Genomic DNA, 17,818 nt, shown 5'->3' on the forward strand with positions numbered 1-17,818 from the left:
TGCCCTCCCTCTTAGATCTTACGTCTTGCTAATCTTGAATAATAACTTCCTACACGAATCCTAAACTATCCTAAAATCCTATTTTAACTAATTGAATTCAATAATATAACTATTGTCATTAATTAATCGACTTTCTATCTGGCGACTTCGTAATATATTTTTGATTGTCGTCACGTTGAACACTGTTGCAATTAACTTTAGCCCCCCCCCCCATTTGCATTTTTTGAGCCCCCCCCCCAAGAATTTCAATGACGCAGTCTGCGTCACAGCCCCCCCTTGTGGGCACCCCTGTATATGTTTTTCGTTTAGAACACCGTGTTTTATTTCCAATCTTTTTATAAATTTATATTCATATTAAATGAATGGGTGTCGCCCGTCTGCCGTGTTAGCGTATGGCCAAGGCCGCACTAGATATACGTCTGGCGCTGCTAAACAGCATTACTTGCGACGTTTCCAATTCTACCAGACCGCGGCCTCTGGGGTTAAAGCGGTGGCCGTGCTGGATCTCGGAGCATCCTGCCATGTGCACGGGGCTATATTTATCCATCAGCCACTCACTGCTTTTCCGCCTTGTGTGTAATGTGTCTATCATGTTATGTAATTGATCATAGTTACAATATTCGGAAATATATTTTACCTACGACCGTTTTTTAAAGTAGCCATTTCAGTCCAGTTCTTAGAATTGAAAAGTTTCACTTTACAGCTGTTTACTTTCATATCCGCATAGTTTTATTTCATATCCGCATAGTTTTCTCATATCCACACAGGTAACGGACCAATGAGGTTCAAGTATTGAGAGAAAATAATTAAAATTGTAATGTTTCGAACGTCAACTAATCAGCTGATCAGCTGATCAGTTGACCAATTTAAATTGTTGATCCGACTTGTTCATGTTGATACTCGCGTATTCTTAATTCTTAATTAAGTTGGTGGAAGTCCAAAAATAAATGAAATATTTGCCGAATTGTACCTGATACAATATTATTTATGGTAAGAATGCTGCTAGCAATGTAATATTAAACAAAGTTTAACAAACACGTAATTACAGGAAATCAGCTGATTATACAAGTCGTTGCATCACTTTCAGTGGCAATGACAATACACGAAAACATAACCTCTCTAAAAAGTTATCAGTAGTGATTGTTAGTAATTAAATCCAGATTGTTAGTGATTAAAAAACGGTCGTAGGTAAAGTAGTGTACGCAACTCGCGTTAATAGTCTTTACGACACTCGTAGAAGTTTTTTTAAGGCACTCGCCAAGGCTCGTGCCTTAAATTTTCTACTCGTGTCGTAAAGACTCACTTAACGCAATCGTTGCGTAAACTACTATATTGGGGAGATGTAAAATCAAATATGTTGTCATCACTCGGTTTATTGATCACTTGGTCCTGATGATGTTACTCGGAAATATGAGCACTCGCAATAAATAATTACCCGTACCGTATTGTATTATTTTATTAGTTTACTTGGAGATACCGGTATTGATGCTAGGAGTTTTTAATTTTCAGTGTATAATATACAGTAAATTATAGTCGTGTGTCTTGCAAAAGTCCATACTCTGTGCGATTTTGATACGATACGATAACGATAAATCATTCTCATTCGGTGACGGTTTGCGTTTGCGACTAAGGTCGACGATTGCGGTTAGCTGCGAAGTTTGAAATGTCAAACGTTCAACCTGATCAATGTTGTGATTTGTCTTCTGCCTAAGTAGTAAATCGGCCGAAGTATTTTGCGTGTATAAGTGGGCTCATATGATCATTAGTTTGTAAAATTACTTGATTTGTGCTGCAAGTATAATTTGAAATGAGTGATTTAAAGGTCGGAGTTGTTATTCCTGCTGCAGGACGTGGAACTAGGCTAGGGGGCCCAGTGTCAAAACAGTATCGCAAAATTTTAGTAAGTCTTCCACATTTTTACGGCAATATTATTAAAAGTATGAATGTATTATTTATAATGTATCGCAATTCAAACTAGATGGAAGTTTTAATAAACTATTTCATAGCCTACCTTACAACATGACATCTAGAGTCAAGAAGTCAAGTAGGCTACCTAGTAGGTAGGCTTAGGCCTATCGAATAATGTAGGCCTATGATTAGCCTATCCTAAAATCCTTATGGATTCTTGGTTTAAAAAGTTCACATTTATCAAGCATTAACTTAGCATTCTTCAACTAATATGATGTAGGCTAGGCCTACCTTAGCCTAGTATATGCTGCATTATGCATACATTAATTAAAAACATTACACACTTAACTTTTTTGAGATTGTAGACTAGGCATTCTCACCTACTCATATTACTAAAGATGAACGTTTTGATGAGTGTAAATTGTTAAATGGTAGCTTATTTAGATTAAATTCTCACAGGTACGTTTTTAGTTTCGGTGTTTATTTTTCAAGACTTTCAGAGTCTGAAATCTCAGAGCATTGATTTCTGTTACCGGTATGTGCTTATTTGTAATTTGAATTGAAGTTGTATTAATCAAATACCTCGTTCGAATCCATGCAAGATCGTTTCGAGACCCATATGCCATTTGTCATTGGGCTACCTACTAATTAATGATGCTAAATTATGTAACAAAAAGGTCGACGTTAGGTATGTAGGCCTAGCGTCAGCTGATGTTGTCTTAAGCCGTGTTTACACTGAAGTTTCAAACAAAGAGTTGCAAACTTTTTTTGCAAACAGTATTTTCCAATAAAAGTTAGCAATTTTTATTTCATGGTTTTAACTTATAAAAATGTTTGAAACACTTTTGACCTTAATTATATGACTTGCCTATGTTCTGGTTTCTGGGATTAGTCCTTCCGAGGATGTCAAGTGTCGAGGATGTCAAGTGTCGAGGATGTAATTTTGAATGAAATGTCCATACGTAGTTTTTCATGTTTTTATTTTGTAATCAGAAATAGTTTGGTTCAACAGGTCTTGCTGCTCTCTGTACAAGCTAATTAACTTTAGAATGTTGTCATCTACCCACTCCATCTTATTTGGTTAATTTTCCAGTGTCACTCATCACTGGTCACTCACAACACGCATGAGAGAACTACTAGCATTCCAGACAGCGTAATGACACTTGAGTCGAGACACAGGGTGGTGCGAGTGATCAAGTAGGCCTAAGTGAGAGTGGAGGTAGCAGCGTAGGGGGTGGCGAGGAAATGTTTCTGTTTCGAGTTTCAACGACACGTAGTGACCGAAACCTGTGTTTGCAAACAAAAGTTTGCAACTCCCTTTGATCTTTACCGACTTCAGGTGGAAACTAAAATTTCCTTTGCAAACACTGAAAAACTGTTTGCAACAGCGAGATGTTTTGTCTGAAAATGCACGTTTTTAGAGATTTTTGCAATTTCTGTTTGCAACTCGAGTTTCAAACTCTGGTCTAAACGCGGCTTTAGAAACGCATTATTATTATTCTGGTTATTTTTAATCTAGAGGAATATACACTTTGTAACTCTTCTAATGAATAATTTCTCTCTCTTACTTAATTGGTCGTAGGTGTTTTTGAATATGAAACAACCACGATCAAACTGGTGACCCCGACTACGACTGTTATTTTCTTTGAAGAGTTTTAACCGTTTGTATTTCCTCTAACAACGATGTCATTAGAAGACCTGCAGACTCAACTCGCCGGAACATAGAACTGTGAATGAGGAACTGCATCAACGGATCAGACAAACCCAGAACTTCACAAAACATGTTGGTCAACAGAGTAGCTGACAAACTACTGCTCTTTTGGCCTGAAAGACCAAGTCCGTTGTTCTGCTAAGTTGACTCACAATTTATTATATCTGGAATAACTAACGACAACACCAAGTCTTACTACGTTCGCAATTGGACACAGGAATTGCTGCTGAGGTCGAAGACATCATAACAAACCCTCCTCAAGGTGACAAATACGGATATCTAAAGAAGAAACTGATTGAACGCCTCTCTGCATCCGAAGAGCAACGTCTGCATCCTAAACCTGATGCTCCTCTTGGTCTCTTTACTGACGCCTCTGGAGTACTGTAAGTGTAGGTGCTTGCCTCCAACAGTCTGTTGATGACGCTTGGCAACCTTTAGGGTTTTTCTCCAAGAAACTTCTTTGATTCACCCAAGCAGTTCATATGGCCTGAATACTACGGAGAACTCCTTGCTATTTACAAAGCTGTGCAGCATTTCCGCCATCTCTTGGAAACAACTTCTTTCACTATATTCACAGATCAAAAACCACTTATTTGGGCCTTTCAACAGCGCCGTGACAAGTTGCCTCCAGCTCAGTTACGTCAACCTTAGTTTATTTCTGAGTTTTCAACGGACGTAAAGCACATCAGTGGCTCACAAAATATAGTTGCTGATGCTTTGTCTCATGTTAAAGCCATTTTCAAACACCTACAGAAGGTTTCTCTCATGTCCACATTGACATAGTTGGCCCACTTCCCTTATCAAAGTCTTGAAGTTACTGTCTAACTCTCATAGATAGATTTACTCGCTGGCCTGAAGTTTGTCCTATTGATCAAATAACTGCCGAATCTGTTACTCAAGCGTTTGTCTCTACTTGGATAGCTCGATTTGGATGCTCACAAAAGTTGACATGTGATTGCGGACCCCAGTTCACATCGACTTTGTTAAAAGACCTAGCGTGACAGTTGGGAATAAAGCTCCAGTTCACCACCAGTTGGCATCCACTCGCCAACGGCATGATTGAAAGACTCCATCGCCAGTTGAATGCTGCTATAATGGCACACAGCAAATCAAACTGGACTAAGGTACTGCCTGTAGTCCTTCTCGGAATAAGATCTGCCTTCAAGAAGGACATCTAGATGCTTCATCGGCTGATATGGTGTACGTAGAATCACTGTGTCTTCCGGGAGAGTTTTTCGTCTTAGTACTTACCTTCACACCAGAACAACGAGCCGCAAGGATTGGTGTCCAGGCTGCATAAGCATATGAATTTCCTAAGACCTACACCCGCATCACGTCACATTAAACCAGGATTTTTTTTTTCAAAAACCTCAGCACTTGTGATTTTGTCTTCCTCCTACAAGACAGCTTAAGAAAATCATTACAGGCCCCATATTCTGGTCCCTACAATGTCATATGCCGTGATGACAAGGCAATCACAATCATCAGAGGCCAAGAAACTAAAGTGCCTTGGACATGGTCAAGCCGGCCTATTATTGTCGTGGATAAAATCGTATTCCTAAGCCTATGAAACGTTTAGTGCCACCTGGAATTAGAGTGGAGGAATCCTCAAACCTACCACCTTGTCAAACTCCACCTGTGAAGCCCTATCAAACTCAGACAAATCCGACCACAGGTTACTTTTCAGAATGTATAGATTTTTTTCTCCGTGGGGGGCTGGTGTAGAATCAGCTGATGTCGTCTTAGCAATCATTAAGTTTATTCTTGCTATTGGGTTTTTAGAGGAATGTACACAACTTGTAACTCTTCATTAATAATACTTTTCTCTTACTCATTTGATTGTAAGTTTATTGAACCACACAAACAACCACAACCAAAGGTAGTAACAAGACCAGGGTTCGGACAGTTCCCTTTTTAAAGGTACCGGTTGCCTAATTTACTGTAGGTTTTTATTCTTCTTTCGTTTTCATACTGCGTTCTCGTGTAAGACTTTTTATCAGTTGTAATATTTTCATTTCTTCAACATTCTTTTTTGAAGGCAAACTTTCAATGCAAAGCTCACAATAATAAAGTTAAACCTAAAGTAAAGTTTTTAATATCATCTATAGTGGGGTCGTATAGCTGCATGTAATGGCAGAATATTTTAGTTCTGGCGGAGAGGCTGCAATTTTAGGTGGTTATAGTATACAAGTTTCTGAACCTAAAACCGCCCAGACCCCAATGTTTTAGGACCTCAGTCGTCCGTAATGACGTCATCAAAATGGCGGCCGTAAGAGGATGCTGGGTCCCCATGAATTGGCTATAATGACCGAATGCCTGAACCGATTTTCATGAAATTTGGCACACAAGTGCTTGAATACATTATCTTGGCCTGGGTTGAAAATGGTCAAGTTTCATCAAGTCATTTCAAAATGGCGGCTGTTCAAAACTAAAAAAAATATGAGGAAAATAATTGTGAATTGTTTTATACAGGGCGAGTTTTAAATGAGTTCCCCCCTACTTTTTTATACATTTCTTAAGATATCAACTCCGAACCACGTCAGATAATTGTAGAGTAGCGAGTACTTCATTTTGACTGGGTTTTATTTTATCCGTTTTTTGTTATCAAGCTTTCTTGATGAAATATAACAATTATTTTGATTTAAAATGTCAATATTTCAAAAACCAAATATGACAATGAAAAACGGATTGCGGCATTGAATTCAACATAAAAAAGTAGTTCAAAATGATGGGTCACAACACCACCTTCATATTTAAAATAATTTATCACATTTCAAAATGGCGGATCCAAGATGGCGGCTGAAAAAAATACATCTGTCATAACCGAGTGAAAATAGGTCAACAATGAATGGTGGTGTCCACTTATATTTATCTAGCACTATTTTGAGATTATGGCCTTAGTTTGTAAATGCACAATGTTACAATGGACTAAAAATAAAGTTATAAAAAGTTCTCATAACTTTAGAATGGATCAAATTTTTTTTAAACGGATTACAGCATTGTATTCAGCGTAAAGGTCTTGTTTGAAACGGTGGGTCACAACCCTACCTTTACATTTGGAAAAATAACTTTGTATCCAAAATGGCGGATCCAAGATGGCGGCCAAAAATTTAAACCCAGTCAAAATGAAGTACTTGCTACTCTACAATGATCTGACATGGTTCAAAGTTGATATCTTAAGAAATGTATAAAAAAGTAGGGGGGGGGGAACTCATTTAAAACTCACCCTGTATAAAAGAATTCACAATTATTTTCCTCATATTTTTTTAGTTTTGAACAGCCGCCATTTTGAAATGACTTGATGAAACTTGACCATTTTCAACCCAGGCCGAGATAATGTATTCAAGCACTTGTGTGCCAAATTTCATGAATATCGGTTATATTGGGGTCTGGGCGGTTTTAGGTTCAGAAACTTGTATACTATAACCACCTAAAATTGCAGCCTCTCCGCCAGAACTAAAATATTTTCCTGCTACCCAACCTGACTACTAAGCCTAAGCCTGAGTAAACTATAGATAGCAATTGTTGTGAATTTAATTTATATATGAGTTTTTTAAAGTAACAAACAATGAAACAATAGCTATGTTATTGCAAGAACAGGATGTGTACGGTATTAATTGTTGTTCGCTGTTTTTCAGGATAAACCGCTTCTTATGTACTCACTTGAAGCATTCCTGGATATAACATGGATCAATAAAATAATATTGGTGGTAGATAGTATGGAAAAGGTAAGTGGTAAGTAAATAAAAATATTAAGTTCTTAAGCCTAAAATACCAACATATTCTCTGACAACCAGCATAGACACACTTGGATACTTAGGCCCTACTCGGATCCTAGTCTTCTTATTCTTTGACCGAGATTTTGGATAGATTCCTAACATTGATTTTTCAATACAATTCAAATAGAAGTTTATTTCACAAGATAAACGTTATACAGACAGGTATACCGTGCACATTAGGTCCTACATTTAGATTTAAAGTTAGATTTACGTAAATAATGAAGCAAGATTTAGGCTATGTAAGATCTAAATTTTGTAAATACATTATTACTTGACACAATTGTATCACAAAGTTTCATAAAGATATTTTAAATAGTTTTCGAGAAATAAATTTAGAACCCAAAAAAAACAAATGGCAGATGTCTTACATTTAGATTTAAAGTTAGATTTACGTAAATAATGAAGCAAGATTTAGGCTATGTAAGATCTAAATTTTGTAAATACATTATTACTTGACACAATTGTATCACAAAGTTTCATAAAGATATTTTAAATAGTTTTCGAGAAATAAATTTAGAACCCAAAAAAACAAATGGCAGATGTCTTGTTAAGGAGACATTTTTGGAAAAAATTGTATTCCTGATTTTCGTTTTATCTTGACCCAATAAACCTCTACTTTATATTCTTTGTAGCCTACTTACTTACGGGACACTCTGTATATCCATAAACAAGCAAAATGCAACAATTTTAAATTTTCTCTATATGAATAACATGGTAATTTCAAATTTACAGTATTTTTTTTATTTCTAATTGTACAACAATTCTTCAATTTACAAAATAGTTTTTTCAAGCTACAATGGTTGCAATAAAAACAGGACATTTTCATGTTTTAGAGCAAAAATTTGAAAAAAACAAATTTTTGAAAGATTTTAAAGCATCATAATACCCTGTTCTCCCCTGGAGATTAGGGTATTCAGGGGCTTTGACCAGAGCTATGAGTGTATTTAATGACCCGATCTTGCTGGTTCAATAAAGTATACTCAATCAAGTATATCCAGCTCCCTCATTCATGCCTAATTTCTTTAAAATCGGACCAAAATTACTTGAGTTATCTAGTTTACGCAAACATATACACACATATACAGGGTGTTTCACGGGAACCCTGACAAACTTATGTCCCGATCTGAATTAGATCCCGATTGGAGGACACATTTTTACATTTGACAAAGATGATAAAACTTGTGAAAGAAGATAAAATAAATTTTATATAAAAAATAGACAGTTACTTTTGCAATCTCTATTTTACAGTCATAACTAATAAGTACCATTGATTTTAAGTATATTTTACAGGTTCAAGCAATGTTGCAAGAGTTTGGTTATGAAACTTCCTCTAGAATTGTATTAGTCAAAGGAAGAGAAACTCGCCACCGTTCAATTAAAGCTGGTGTTCTGGAGTTACAAAAACAGTTCTCTGGTTAGTGATTAGTTGTTTATGCATTTATGTAGGCTACATGGGTTGTCCAAAAAGTAAAGAACGTTTTGGCTAGATTAAATAATAAAAAAAAGATAATGACCCAAACTTTCTTTGCAAAGACGACACACTACCTTATTAAACTTTTCTACCAATCACCATAGTTGTCGAGACAATTGTTGCAACGTGGTTCTCTACTCCGATGTTATACTCATCAGCCGCAAGACATTTGAGCCATGTTGTTACTGCTTCTTTAAGTTCCTTAATATTTTCGAACTGTTTTCTACCCAAAATTTTTTTAATTTTGGAAACAATAGGCTGTAGGGAAGATGACCAAAGATTTCCCACTTCATACACATTGAAGTTCCTGCTGCATCCATACTCAAGCCTGAGACTGGGCATTGTTGAGAATAAAATACTGTATAACCAACATATTCTTGTTTGGATGGCCAGTCAAAGCTGTTGAAGAGCTTCACAGTAGGATTCTTAGTTCTGAAGCAATTAGGATAATCGGCGATTCGGTTGGTTAGAGTTCGGATAGTTGGTGTTCTACTATATTGAGTAAAAAATTCAATGGCTTCTCCCATGCGTTTCCCCTTATGGACATCCATCAGAATCTCAGCCACCCACTGAGCACACATTTTCTCAACCAATAAATGTATGCAACTAAAGTAGTCAGCTGGTTCAGGAATCATATCTCCCTCCTGCCTTGTCCATATCTCCCTCCTGGTTGTATGGTCTGCTTTGGTCCTCTCCAGTTATCCTACTCTCAGGAAGATGTCACATAATTATCCGACAGACTGTATTAATTAATGTAGCTCGGGTTTTAATTAAAAGTAAGGCTACATAAAGCATGATACAATGATATAGTAGCCTATTTAGATAGTACAATTGATTCTTGAATTCCAGCCCTCATGGGACCAAGAGAGTTTCTGATAACCGAAAACATCAAGTAACCAATCAAGTAATACTATGTTTATGCTTTAAAAAGGAAAGTCAATAATTAAGTCTTCTTGTACTCCTCGACTGTTAAGGAGTACAAATATATTTATACACTTATCCAGTTCCTTGTGTAGCAGTATTCTTTTAATTGAACCTGTAAACTCCTTGCACGTGGTGGGATTATTATTATGACCTCCACGGCTCCGAAAGTAGCCAAACACTCTTTTAAGATGATCTTGACTAACCATGTACAAGGGTAAATACTTCAAAGGGAAGTTTTCACCTCCCACAAACTGTTTATACATGGCCATCACACTTTCTATTCATACAATGAAGCCAATGAAACCAGTTTTTCTTTTGACTTTAATATCCTCAATCCTAGATTGTATTTCAATTCTGAAATGTACAATTTTGGTATCTTCTAAGAAGGTTAAGTTGTCTTTGAAGTTCCATGGACACAAAGCTTTTTCGTCAAATTTCCTGGAATTAAGAATGTCAAAAAGTTTGTCGAATCGCCGCAGAAAGGTTATTGTTGCTGAACATCCTTCGAAGCCTTCCACATTCTTTTCTCAAAGGTAATCTTAAGAGTCTGCTACAGATTCGCTTAAAACCTGCCCCACTGACGCTCACCAGTAGTGTGACCCACACTGCGTGGCCGCCATGACAGTTGGGACAAGCGCTCACAGGTAGCTTCACTGGCCGGCCTAGGTCGCCTCTCTATTTTATTCTGTGGTCGCTGAGCTAGACGTCCCATAAGCTAACATGACAAACAGGTGACACCCGCTCATTTAATAGCGTATTATTGATTTGAATTTATGAATATAAATTCATTAAAAGATAAACAATATAAATTCAAAATTTATTTCCATACATTAAAAATGGAGTCAATATTTTCATAGCCCAGTAACCAAGCAAAACACACATATACGAATTAGCATCCACCAAACAAAACAGCCGTAACAGTATTACTGACAGTATTGCCACTTCGAAGGCCGCAGCCTGGTGTTAAAGGTGGCTATGGCACAGCTGAATCTGAAAGACCCGATAACCTTATGTAGGCCTACCTCTATTACATTATGTTAGCTAGGCCTACTAAAAAGTAACAAATCATAAAACAAAGCACTGTAATGCACTTAATTTAAATACAGGGAGCGGCAAAATAATGTGACAGTATTCTTTGCCGCCCTGTCGAGCGAGTGAGTGGCGGAGGGTGGTGGAAATAGGGGCGTTCCAAAGGCAATGTGCGGACATTTTTAGTAGCCATGCAGCTGTGGATGGCAGAGCACCGTGCATTTGTGGAAGTGTTTATTTAAAGTGGCACTTACTGTGTAGCTGTTCAGTAGCAGTTCCGTATATGTTTCAATGTGGATCCAAGGTGAATATTCCTAACTCGAAATGCCATTTTTCTGTGGGTGGGTAACTTCAGAACTACTAGTTCAGCATTGAAAAAAGTCAAGAGGCCAAGATCAGCCCGGACACCAGTGAACGTCGACAGAGTGGAGAGAAGATGCCTGCACATATCTGGCCACTTGGTGGAAGAGTATTACGATACGACCTGCACTTTCATGCATACAAAATGGCAATCATGCAACAGTTGAAGCCCAGTGGTTATGCAAGGCACATCTCATTTTCAGAACAAGTGGTCGGTTTGCTTACACATGCCAAATTGTCATTATGAGCGACGAATCGCACTTTCAACTACACTACACAGTCTTCCTCACTCTCTTGACGTTCTCTGGCGTCCGGGCTGACCCTGGATGGCCTGTTGATTTTAGTTTCAAAGCTGAACTAGTACCGGTAGTTCTAAAGTTACCCACCCACAGAAAAATTATGTTTCGAGTTGGGACTTTTCTTCCTTGTCCCACATTGTATCGTCTGCTGAACAGGTACACAGGAATTGCTACTTTTAAAAACACTTCCACTACAAATAAAAGGTGCTTTGCCGTCCTCCATGGTTACTAAAAATGTCCGCACGTTGGCTTTGTAACGCCCCTATTCCCACCACCCTCCACCACTCTCTCGCTCGACAGGGAGGCAAAGAAAACCGTCAGATCATTTTGCCGCTCCCTGTACAATAATCACTAATATTTACTGGAAGGACCTCAGAATGAAATTGTAAAGATGAGAGTTTCCTGTGACACCAACTGTAAAGGTGGCATGGTTTTTAATAATAGTTATTATTAAAATAACTAATGATGTTTTTGTATTTGACACAATTTATCTTTTGTAAATAATATCTGTTCCTTTTTTGACCAGTCTGTTTAGGTTCAAATTTTGAAACATTTGTATTCCCCTCCTAGGTAAGAAGTTAAGGGTTTCTTCACCCAAAATGCATAATCAGGGAACACTTGACAATGTTTGTTCTCAGATGAAGTGAATGTTGTGGTGGTTCATGACGGAGCACGACCTATAGTACCACCGTCTCTGGTGATGGAGCTAGTACGAGGCGCAGAACAGCACGGCGCGGCTGGCGCAGTCAGACCTCTAGTGTCCACTGTACTGCGTGTCACATCTGACAGTTTCCTGGCTGACAGCCTAGATCGTTCCTTGCATGTCGCAAGTGAGACCCCTCAGGCTTTCCAGCTGGAAATATTAACAATGGCTTACAACAAGGTATTGGCTTACAAGCAGAGATTGTTTATTGTTGCACAATTCCTTAGGTTAACCTCATATCATGAGGTTTAGGTGGTTAAAATTCATGATGTAGCCCCTGAACTGTTTAATTAGACTAATATGAGGTACATACCTTTACATCAACAGTTCAATTGTCGTAAGTAGAACTCACAACATGTTTCGCCTATTCAGTTAAGTTTTAAGTTTTAAGGAAACACAGGCTTCAATTAACATTTAGAACTACCAATAAATCCAAATAAGCTTTAACACAAAAAAATGTTGTTGAAAACAAGTTAGACAAGTCTGGAGTTTATAAATTGAAGTGTATGGATTGTCCGGATTTTTATATTGGACAAACAGGCAGATCCTTTACTCAACGACACAAGGAACATCGCCCCGACACCAGAGCAGACAAACAAAAATCCACTTTCGCCCAGCATTTATTAGATAAAAATCACACCATAGATACAATTGACAATAGCCTGGAAATTCTCCATGTTTGTAATAAATGAAATAAATTGGATTCTCTAGAACAGTTTGAAATTTAAAAAAGCTTCCAAGACAGCCACAATAAAAACCATATTTTAAATGACCAGTTAAATTTCAAATCACACTATATCTCCAATGCCATAATATCCCGTGCGGTACCGGGTTAGAATAGCACCGCAGCCTTCTCGGGCTTGTCGTAAGAGGCGACTAAAAGGGTGACCGACGAACTCACTGGGAGTCCCTGGGAGTGCCCCTGTTGTGTTGCAGGGGTTGATGTGTGCTCTGCACTGCCGATGGGTATTCTTAGTGGGTCGTGAGAAGCCAGCCACTTCGGTCCTTGGTCAGGGAGTGCGGCATGGATGTAGAGGTCGGGCTCTGCATTGTGACGGGCGACCCCCGGCACGTCAGGTATCCGGTGCTGGGCAAACGGAGGTCAGGCCCCGGGGAACTGGGGTAGGGGTCTTTGTCCCCGAGGGTATACCCGTTCCTGACTGATTCCGGGCCGCTCCTTGCCGCACGATGCGCTGTAATAAACACGATGGATTTAAATAAAACCCCTCATAACACATTTTTGATTAAGAGCTCAAATGAGCCAGAAAAGACGTTGGAAGTGAAGCGGAACGCTTTTGTCCGTAGCTCCAAGGTGCAGCGGTCGCCACCACCGAAAAACGTGAGGACATCTCCCCCACCTGCCACCTTCAAATGCACCAAGGAGTTCCCCCATTTAGGAGCTCCTTCGGAAAGTGGAGCTGGGAACGGTGCGGAAAGCGTCGGAGATGTAGGTGTCGAGCTGGTGTTGCCAGCAACTCTCCCCCACTCTGCCAGTTCTGCTGTAGGGATGCCGGAGGAGCCATTCAAAGCACCGCTGAGGTCGGAAGGCTCTGAGATGGTGCTTCTGCGTCAGGAATATCTTGACGCAGAGAGTGACATTGAAACCCGGCTCCAAGACATGGAAGCTACGATCAAGGCTATGCTGGACACCTTCCGGACCCAGAAAGCCGTAAATCAAGTGGTCAAAAACGGCATGGCCAAACTGGAGGATGACCTTGGCTTCGTTTTTGCCTGCCGGGTGGTGAGTAAGGCAGCCATGGAGAAGATTGCCGAGAAGGTTGTGTCTCTGTCTGACGAAAGAACACTGCCTTCCAAGAAACGTAAAAGGCCTTCCACATCGGACAGTCCTCAAAAAAGAGAAGAAGGCGTCCAAACCAAAAGGACCACGGTAAAGGCCAAGGCAACTCAGACTGATCTATTGTCTGCTGTGCCCAGATCCTTTTCGGACATAGCTGCAGCTCCTGCAAAGAGCCAACAACCACAGCTACCTACGACCCCCCTTCAGGGAAGTTCCCGAAAGGGGTCAGTCGTAGAGACACCTGGGGCTGCGTGGGAAAAACGTCGTTCCCGAAAGGAGAAGAGGCAGTTGAGGCGGGCGGAGGTCGCCTCTATAAAGAATGTGGCAGTGAAGGCACAGCCGACCGGCGTGGCCCAAACTGGGCCCGGCTCGGTCTCTGCTCCGAAAAAGTCCCGGCCAAAAAAGCCCAGGACGGAGGCAATCCTGGTCAAGCCCTCAGGGGGGAGATCTTTCGCCGAGGTCTTGGGTGCAATTAAGGCCAAGGCTAAGCCAGAGCAGACCGATACGGTTGTACGGTCGATTAGACGAACCCGGGACGGGGACGTTCTCCTTGAACTGGGTAAGTCGAAAGACAAAGCAGCCTTTACTGCCGAACTGAAGGCAGCTGTTGAAGGCCAGGGCACCGTCCGTGCTCTTGAACCAAAGACATCAGTCGAGGTTCGAGACATTGATTGTGTGTCGACGGAGGTTGATGTTGTTGAGGCCCTGAAGAAAGCTGTCCCCGAGCTTTCCGGGCAAACGGCTTTATTTAAGGTGTGGCTCACAAAACCGAACAGGAGTCAGCAGCGGATGGCGGTCGCCGAAATGGCAGACGCACATGCCACGAAAGTGCTGGGACTCCAGCATCTGAGAGTCGGCTGGGTCAACTGCAGGCTCAGACGGAGAGTGGAAGTGAAGAGGTGTTTTAAATGCCTCTGTTTCGGCCATTCCTCCCGAAACTGCAAGGGACCCGACCGAAGCAAGAACTGCCTTCGGTGCGGGGAGGTCGGTCACGTCCGTAAGGACTGCCAAGTCGAGTCCTGTTTCCTTTGCAAAGAAAATGGGCTCGCTGACAAACACTTGAAGCATATAGCTGGGTCTGGACAGTGTAGTGTATTCAAATCTGCACTACAGCAAGCGAAAGTCCTTTCACGAAGATAAGAATCCTTCAGTGCAATCTTGAGCGATCCAGGTCGGCTGACGCACTTCTATGTCAGCTTGCCCTAGAACACGATGTCGACGCGCTCTTAGTCAGCGAACAGTACCAGTACCGTGATAGGGACCCATCTTTTTGGTTCCCTGATAGTCTTGGTACTGTAGCATTCTGGGCGCGTAATGCAGCGAAAGTACAAGTACGGGGTCACGCGAAGGGCCGAGGTTTCGTTTGGGTTCGGTGCCGGGATGTCACTTACTTTAGTGTCTACCTCACTCCCAACGAGGCCATCCGTGAATTTCGTGAGAAGATAGACCGCCTGGAAGAGAGCGTGCGCAATACCACAGGACACGTCGTCGTGGGTGGGGATTTTAATGCTAGGGCTGTCGAGTGGGGAATGACCCTCACCAATTCCCGGGGCAAGTACATTCTGGACTTTGCTGCCAGAGCCGGACTCGTTGTCGTCAACGAGGGAAACACGCCAACTTTCCGGCGCCCTGGGATGCGGGGAACGATCCCAGACATAACCCTTGCATCTGAGTCCCTTTTGCCAAGGATCAGAGCCTGGAGAGTTCTGGAGGATTACACGGGCAGTGACCACCAGTACATTATTTTTGATGTCCTGGATGGTCATCAGAGACAAGTAGCCGCGTTTCGTCAAGTGCCCGTTCGATGGAATATTAAAAAATTGGACGTGGCAAAATTCAATGAAGCCATCTTACGAGGAACACCGGTGGTTCCCCCCGCAACTAGTGTGGCTCATGCAGAGGTGTTAGTTACATCCATGATGGGACTAATCGTCTCCGCTTGCGATGAGTCTATGCCTCGCGGAAGATCCCGGTGCAATAAGCGACCTGTGTACTGGTGGACTGCCGAGATTGCGGAATTGCGTCGGTCAGCATTGAGAGCCAGAAGACTTGCTACCAGGGCCAGAGAACCTGTAGACAGACGTCGTAAGTCGGATGCTTACAGAGTGGCTAGGAGGTCTCTTCGTCGAGCCATCAACCGGAGTAAACGTAGTTGCTGGGAGACATTAAGGGACGATATCGATTCCAATCCGTGGGGCTTGGGTTACAAACTGGTAACCAAGAAACTTGGCACCCGCTCTCCACCTTCCGTCATGGATGGGGCCACTATGGAGAGGATAGTCGAGTCCCTTTTCCCGGCTCACACGTTGCGCCCACTGCGGGATTTCGGAAGGGTGGATGACGTACCACTTTTCAGTCTTGGAGAGGTGGAGGCGGCCGTCCTATCCCTGAAGAACAATAAGGCTCCTGGACCCGATGGGGTACCCGGCGAAGTTCTCAAAAAGGTTTTGACTATTAACCCCTTGATCCTTTTACGTACAATGCCTGCCTAGTCGAAGGAGTTTTCCCTTCGTGCTGGAAAACAGCTAGGCTTGTGCTTGTTGGGAAGGGGAAGGGAGATCCAGACCTGCCATCCTCTTACAGACCTCTGTGTATGTTGGATACGGCTGGAAAAGTCCTCGAGAAGTTGATACGTTCCCGACTGAATTCAGCCGTAGTCGCTGCGGGGGACCTGTCCCCTCGGCAGTATGGATTTAGGATGGGGCGATCTACGGTTGACGCTGTTGAAGAGGTGAAGCAAGCCGTGATGAGAGCTGAGGATTTTAACCACTACTCTCGAAGGGTTGTGCTGCTCGTCACTCTCGATGTGCGAAACGCATTTAATTCGGCGAGGTGGTGCGATATGCTGGATGCTCTGGAGAACACCTTTCACGTCCCGGCATACCTCATGCGTATCATAGAGGATTATCTCCGGTTCCGCCTCCTCTTGTATGACACTACAGAGGGCCCACGGACGATGAGTGTCACTTCCGGTGCTGCCCAAGGTTCCATACTCGGCCCGGACCTCTGGAATGTCGCGTATGACAGCCTCCTGAGGTCTGAAATGCCTGAGGAAACTGTTTTGGTTGGGTACGCGGACGACGTTGCAGTTTTGATAGCTGCACGTAGCGTTGAGCTGGCTCAGCTAAAGCTGAACCGAGTTATGCGTACTATAAACGCATGGATGACAGACCACGGTCTCTCGCTTGCTTTGAGCAAAACTGAGATCGTGATATTAACAAAAAAACGGATTGACACCATCGTGCTGTTGAGGGTAGGGGCCGTTGAAGTCCAGACCGTTCGTTCTGCCAAGTACCTTGGGATTATGGTGGACAGCAAGCTTAGCTGGCGGGATCAGATTTTCCGTACGGCGGACAAGGCCGCTAGGGTGGTCTCCTCTCTTAGCCGGTTGATGGCCAATGTCGGAGGGCCTCGGTCCAGCCGTAGAAGGCTGTTAATGTCTTCTGTCCAGTCCGTACTCTTGTACGGTGCTGAGGTGTGGGCAGACGCTCTAAATAAGGAGGTATATAGGATGCGGCTTGCCCGAGTGCAGCGTCAGGCAGCACTAAGAGTTGCATCCGCCTACCGAACAGTGTCCGAACCCGCCGTCCTGGTGGTTGCTGGAGTCATCCCCGTCAAACTTTTGGCGGCGGAGAGAAAAGCAATTTATCAGCGCCGTGGGGAGGACCAGGCACGAACAGAGGAACGCACCCGCACCTACCAGCTGTGGCAAGAGAGCTGGGAACAGGAGACTCGGGGACGCTGGACCAGGCGACTGATAAAGCAAGTCCAACCTTGGGTTAATCGGCGGTGCGGAGAGGTGGACTTCTACCTCACCCAATTTCTGACGGGTCACG

General features: G+C 42.1%; 1 protein-coding gene across 1 annotated transcript in view; it reads left to right on the forward strand.

Annotated features, from left to right (window-relative positions):
- The first annotated feature begins 1,722 nt into the window (after positions 1 to 1,722).
- Positions 1,723 to 17,818, forward strand: part of LOC128999166 (D-ribitol-5-phosphate cytidylyltransferase-like) — a 29,639-nt gene continuing 13,543 nt past the window's right edge. Inside the window, exons 1-4 of the mRNA XM_054425541.1 lie at positions 1,723 to 1,900; positions 7,258 to 7,347; positions 8,689 to 8,812; positions 12,120 to 12,364. Of these exons, the coding sequence (XP_054281516.1) occupies positions 1,808 to 1,900; positions 7,258 to 7,347; positions 8,689 to 8,812; positions 12,120 to 12,364 (552 nt within the window). The 5' untranslated portion in view covers positions 1,723 to 1,807. The remainder of the gene's footprint in view (positions 1,901 to 7,257; positions 7,348 to 8,688; positions 8,813 to 12,119; positions 12,365 to 17,818) is intronic.

Source organism: Macrosteles quadrilineatus, unplaced genomic scaffold, assembly GCF_028750875.1.
Source record: "Macrosteles quadrilineatus isolate MER2022 unplaced genomic scaffold, UCM_ALF_1.0 Scaffold_7__1_contigs__length_78375512, whole genome shotgun sequence".
Classification (NCBI taxonomy): Eukaryota; Metazoa; Arthropoda; class Insecta; order Hemiptera; family Cicadellidae; genus Macrosteles; species Macrosteles quadrilineatus.